This window comes from Carya illinoinensis, chromosome 8, assembly GCF_018687715.1.
Source record: "Carya illinoinensis cultivar Pawnee chromosome 8, C.illinoinensisPawnee_v1, whole genome shotgun sequence".
NCBI lineage: Eukaryota > Viridiplantae > Streptophyta > Magnoliopsida > Fagales > Juglandaceae > Carya > Carya illinoinensis.
The window spans coordinates 2,959,403-2,966,294 of NC_056759.1; the positions used below are offsets into that span (position 1 = coordinate 2,959,403).

At 31.0% G+C, this 6,892-nt stretch overlaps 1 protein-coding gene across 1 annotated transcript in view; it reads left to right on the plus strand.

Annotated features, from left to right (window-relative positions):
- Window positions 1-5,255, plus strand: part of LOC122274727 — a 50,741-nt gene extending 45,486 nt beyond the window's left edge. The window contains exon 2 of the mRNA XM_043083736.1: window positions 4,883-5,255. Coding sequence (XP_042939670.1) covers window positions 4,883-5,002 — 120 coding nt within the window. The 3' untranslated portion in view covers window positions 5,003-5,255. The remainder of the gene's footprint in view (window positions 1-4,882) is intronic.
- The last annotated feature ends 1,637 nt before the right edge of the window (window positions 5,256-6,892 follow it).

Consider the following 6,892-nt stretch of genomic DNA (forward strand, 5'->3'; position numbering starts at 1 on the left):
TACAGTCTCTTGCAACTGTAACACGGCATGACACTTTAAATTTTGGTTCAAGTAACCAAACCAACTTCTTAAATCTTTGTCCTTCAACAATTCTAAATGGCAAATCATCAATAATTACCATTTCCGCAATGGCCAACCTCACTGCATCTTCACTATATTTGTGGGTTACAATATTTCTTACCACGCTACTATCACTCTCTCCAACTTCCTCACCCGCCAATGTTTGTTGATATCTATCTAGAGTCTCGCGTTTATGAGAATTTCTTAGACATGCAAATAAGTGGTTTTGCATAGTTGAAGTCCCATTTCTCTTTGAGTGGCAAGCATAAATCTTACCACAATAGTTACATTTAGCCTTCGGATCATCTACGGGACAACCCTCAACTTTAGTAAAATGATCCCAAACAACTGATGGGTCCTTCCCCTTCCGTTTCCTAGGAAGTGGATAAGTACTACTAAGGGCACTTGAAGGTTTTGGTGTTTGGGTCTCTCCCAAATTTACAGTTTGTTCATCATTATCAAGATCAATTAGAGTTGATGAGGAATCCATCTAACATATGAAACATTAATTTCAAAATTAATTAAGAAACATATATATCATTCACGGCACCAACAAAATAATATATACAGGTTCATGCAATTAGAGATAACTGAGAGAAACTAATTATTTAGTTCTCTTGATCTGCATCATATAGTTTTTCTTTTCCTTTTATCCATCTTTTTGTTTTGTTTTTATCAATGTTCAAAAATTTGTCTGCAGCGCACACTTTTGTTAATTGTTTCATTTTAATTATGCTTCATGATTATTTGGTAGGATGAGTATGTCAAGGCTTAGTGGCTTACTAATTACTATGCTGCTTTACTCAAGAAACAACAAGATCCTAGCATGTCCAATGCAAAATAAACACTAATTGATCTTCGAGATTGAACAAAATTTGGAACACTAAAAATATATATTAATGTCCGATGCAAAATAAACACTAAAAATAAACATTAATCTAAAAAAATAAACACTAATTGATCTTCGAGAACCAACAAAAGTTGGAACACTAAAAATATATATATTTTTTTTGATAAATACACTAAAAATAATATATATACTAAAAATACACTAAAAATACACTAAAGATTAATACTAAAGATAATAAACAAAATACACTAAAAATATATATATATATATATATATATATGTTCGATGCAAAATAAACACTAAAAATAAACATTAATCTAAACATTAATCCAACATTCCAACTTAGTAAAATGTAAATAGCAAGATCCTATCAAAAAAAAGAAACTTACATTACTTAGTAACTTACACCGATAGAGGAAGCCGGAAGGTGCGTTGCGCCATCGAGCAGAGGCTGGGAAACCGAGAGAGGGCTAGACGCAGGGAGCTGAGCAGTGACCGGGAGAGGGCCAGACGCAGGGAGAACGGGAGAAGCCGAGAAGCGATCGGCAGCCGTAGGGGAGTTTCTGTTTTCATAAACTAGGAAGGCCAGACGGAAATGGAAACTCGAAGGGGAAGGGGGGTATTTTACCCCAATACCAAACGGCGCCGTTTGGCTTAAGCCAAACGATGCCGTTTATATTTAAACGTAATAATTTAAGAAGTCAGAAAACAACGCCGTTTCAATTATTTAAGTGAAACGGCATCGTTTTTATACGTATAAAAATGAAAAAAAAATATAACTGAAACGGTCGGTCAGTTTATCGATTTATTTAGACCTGAACTGCACGCCGAACCGACCGATGCCGGTTCATGATAATTTCCCTCGACTGCCAACCGGTTCTTGGCCGGTTCTGGCGTGCTGAGGTCGGTTTCGATCGGTCTAGGGCGATTTATCGATTTTCTGTACACTCCTAATACTAGCTCGATCGCCCTCTATTTTGCAATCATGACCTATACCCACATGATGAATTCATGAGATGATGGAATAACCACTGAACTAGTACTCCCTCCTTGGTCTAGACCCTATTTGTCCTCGGAAAATGATACGGTTATTATTTTATTATAACTTATTTATTATTTATTTATATTTGATTTTTTTAATTTTTATTTTATTTAATAATTAAGGAAGTGAATATAAATAAAGTTATATACTTCTTTAATAATTAAATATGTTAAAAAAATACTTAAAAAAAATGAAATAAAAATAAAAAAAATTTGAAATGCATTTGAGTGATAGAATTTACTAGACTACCCTTTGCCATTTGGTCACAATTGAAAGAGTTTTATATAGGAAAATGCCAAAGTCACACCCCACTGTTCCCGATTGGATGTTTTTCTCTTTTTTAAAAAAAATTTAAAAAATGATAAAAAAAAAAAAAAATACATGAAAGAAAAGCGAACAAATACACTGCCTGTATCTAGAACTATCCTTTTATAAAAACAACATTGTACGTTTTATCACTTTAGTTAATTTCTGTGCTCGAAGCATTCAATGATGGAATTATATAAACCATTAATGGTCTAGTCTCTAGATGGTGTCGTTGGCCCCAAGCGGTTGATTAATGGACCACCCAGGCTCAGATGGTCAATTAATAATTATTTTTGCAACCTGCAATTTACTAAAACAAAAAGAAAAGATGCGGTTGGAAGAACTTAGTACATAAGAAGATCACGAGAAAAGCAAAAGCAAAAAGAAAAAGAGAAAACCTAGCTAAGAGAAAAGGACGAAAGATGCGGATGGAAGAAACTAGTAATCGATAAGATCACGAGAAAAGTAAAAGCAAAAGCAAAAACAAAAACAAAAAGAGAAAACGTAGCTAGTTAGGAGAAAAAGAAGAGAAAAGAACCAAAGATGCAGCTGGCTGAGATATTATAAAAGTCATGCTCCCATGAGTCGTGGCTACTTTAAAATTTGAATAATGCAAAAAACTGGTACTTTGGGCTTCATAATAATTAGAAGAATTTTACTCATTATTTTTACATGTTATATATTATTTTTATTATTATTATTTTCTTATTAAATATATAACATATAAATAATAAATAAAAAATTCAATTAATTTAAAAATAAAAAATAAAAAATAAAAATGTGTGATATGGTGTATAAAGATAATAACTAAAAAAAACTCATCATTTTATTCCATCTCATCTCTATATTTAAACATTATTTAAAAACAAACATTTTTCAATTCAAATTCACATAAAACAAATTTTCATTTAATTACTACCTAATCGTTATAAATTTTTTAAGCTTAGAAACAAAACAAAAAATATAATATAATTTTTTCAAATATTAAAATAAAAATTATATTAAAAATTTATATTTTTTTAATACAAAAATTATATTCTAACTATCTTTTATAATTTTCTTATTTAACTTTCTCTTTATTTTTTTTTAAATCTATTAAAAATTTTAATTCAAACAATTTTATTATTATTTACAAACCATCTTATTATTATTTATATATTTCTCATCTCATCTCATTTTATCTATATAACCAAACCAGATCAAATCTACTCAGCGTCCTCTACTTATGGCTCGTTGAAGTTGGAAGAGAAAACAACAAGAATAAAAAGAAAAAGAGATAGACAGGACATGAAGAAAAAGAAAAGACCCTAACCTGCGGTTGAATAGTAAACATATATATTTGCAAGCAAAATGTTAGGATGTCACTTAAGTTTGTCATCTCATTTTAGTTGTTTATATATTTAATTTTTTAATTTTATAATTAAAAAATAACTTTTCATGTATCTATGTACTTTTTTAAAATATTTTAAATTTTAAAATAAAAACTGAAAATGAAAATTTGTACTAATAGACACGCATTGGCCACATACTAGCACTGCCCTAATTTCAATCGGACAATGCTTTACATTCACAGAGAATTCCTCACTGATGAGCCAATTATTTTTTTTTACTTTTTTTCAAACAATTTTTAAACTGTTTAAATATTTTTAAAAAATAAAAAATTATAAATTTATTTAAAAATATTTCCTTAATTATTAAATAAAAAAATATAAAATATAAAATGAAATTCGGTAGAAAATTTCGGTATTACGTGGGAGTGGTGTTTTCGATTTCAATAACTAGGAAATCTTTTCATAGTCTTCTCTCAGGTACTTTTTCCACGCCCACTTATATATAAGAGTAATATTATATACAGTTACTTTTATGTATTTTTTGTGCATTCTACTGATATGATTGGCTGGATTAATTTTTTTTAATATACAACCAATCATTTTACTGGAGTGCATAAAAAAGTCTACAAAAATGACTGCACAAAAAAATTTTGTAGATATAAAAGGGCCATGCATTCTCTATATCCCCATTCATTAATCGAAGATCATTAATTCAGATAACTGAAAAATGGTAGCCCCCAGGATAAGCCTGAATCTTTTGATAGACATAAGAGAAAGCGAGTGCATGTAAATATTAGCAGATATAACCTATCTAGGGGCATAGGCTAGCTATTGCCCAATATTAGATAATAGATTGGAACAAAAAATTCAGAAAAAAAAGAGATGCAAATTAGAGTTGAAGAACACAGAAACCTTGGAATCCATAAATGATCAATCCATCCCCCTGATCAGTTCACGGATCACCTCCTGAAATATTATTTGTGATCATATATTAATCGCTATCAGCAATCTGATACTATATAATATATACATATATATATATATATATATATATATATATATATATATATATCAGAATTGGTAAGGACAATTAATTAATTCTTGTACGTACGTACAATCATATAATAAGATATTAACTTTTTATTTTATTTTATAATTGCTTTGATTTTGGTCATGTGTTTGAATTCAAGAAAATATTATTTTATGATGGAGTTGTAAAATTATTATATATTAGTTATGCCCGTACCAAGACTCTAGTAACTATTTTTTTTTCTCGATTTTATTTGTTGCCAGTGTGTGAAGTTGCTTAAGGCTGCACTGCAATCCAAGACTGTTTTGACTGATGTCTTCCTGTGGAGACCGACAGAAATTGAGGAGTCGATCGAAACATGTATTGAAACTTCTGAGGATTAAAGGTGAAGCTGAGGATGATGGGAATAAAGTTGATGATGATGGTTATGATGATGGTGATGAAGAAGTATATGTCTAAGGAGGAACAGGGACACTAAAGGTGTAACATCTGAACAGTCAATTCATGTCTTCAAACCTTAGGAATTAGGCTGTGCATCCTGTTGCAATATCCTATCCTATCAGTATCTCTCTGTTTTGCTTTTCTTCTTCTAATTCTATTTCGTCATATATATTGTTGACTTTATAACCTTTTGCACATATATAATACTTGTTCTTTAAAAATTTTCATGTAAGGACTTTCAAAGATTAAACAAAAACATACGAAAGTCACGTCTTCAAATTATGCAATATTATACAAAATGGGTAATTCAAATTAAATTGACAACCAAAAAAACTCGATAAATCTACCCGTAATTGCACCACCACCTTCATCAAGTTCATAGCTCCAACCTTCATCATCCAAAGCATCTCTTGAGGGCAAAACACCTCACCCTTCACACAGATAAAACACAAAAGAAGTCCCTCGATCCCTACATTGAACAATTTGATAGAGCTAGCAGATACATATATACCTGACTAGTGTTAGTTCGTAGAGCACAACACCAAAAGCATATACGTCGTCTGCCTTCGGGGGAAACATGATCACCATATTGCATATTATGTATCTGCAAACAATATAAACGCAGCGCTGAACATTCAAGCGGTTGTTCCGACCCGACCCGAATCAACCGACCAAAAACAGGTAAATGATTCCGCTTCCGTTTAAAAAGGTTCGGTACGGAGTAATTCCCCGATACTTGTTGTACAATTTGGCGCTGGGGAGTGGGGGCTCCATCACCTCCTGTTCTTCTTCTACCTTTTTTTTTTTTTTTTTGTTTAAGTGGGCCCTTTGCCATACACGGCTATCGTTTTTTTTAAAGTGTGCCTTTGCCATAAAGACTAAAATCCTATATTCACTCTACCATTTTATATTTGTATTTTTATTTTTTAATAAGTCGCATTGCCACATTAAAATTGATTAAAATTGATTTTTTCGATTCCAATTTTGATATAATTTATATTATAGATTTTTATTCTATTTTATTGTGATGCCTCATTCGGTTGATATAATGTTATTATATCACATTAATGATGTAATTAATATAATATTTTCCTCATTTACATCAAACTCTCATTTATATTTTATAAAGACACAAGATAATTAATGTGACTAAAAATAAACATGTAGACACAAGATAATTAATGTGATTAAAAATAAACATGTAGATTAATCAAAAGTCGTCACATGACATCATATTCAAGATTAAAAAAGGTCCATGAATTAAAAATACCATGCATTTTGATGGGTTCACGAGTGCACTCTGAGTTGACTTTGTGTCATCAAGAAGTTATTGAAAATTTGTTAAAAGGATTTTTACTTTTTTTTATATGGAATGGGAATATGGTAATCAAATTTTTCAAAAAATTAAAAAGGGTCATAAAACCCCAATTTACCAAAATTATTTTTCGGTCGGATAATTGGTTAGTCGGAAGCTATCTAAATCGGGTCGAGTCGGAACATGTTTTCCAGACCAAGCCGGTTCAACAGCCCTGACTAAATGTACAGATACTGGATCGTAACTTTTGAAGAGCTGAAGGATGGTAAGTCTGCATTTCTACTCGATAGAGTAGTCAGCCTCGACGTCCAAGAAGTTATGGGATCATTCATCCCAAAAAAGGGATCAATAGTTTTAGGATTGGATGAATCGCGCGCTGGGAATAAATATTAATTATCCATTTTTGGAACCTATAAAACGAGGGAAGGGAGATGTTTAAATATTATCTTTGGGGTTTAATTTCTCAACTATTCAATTGCTATATATATACACTAGGCCGGAGTAATGTGCAAAGCAC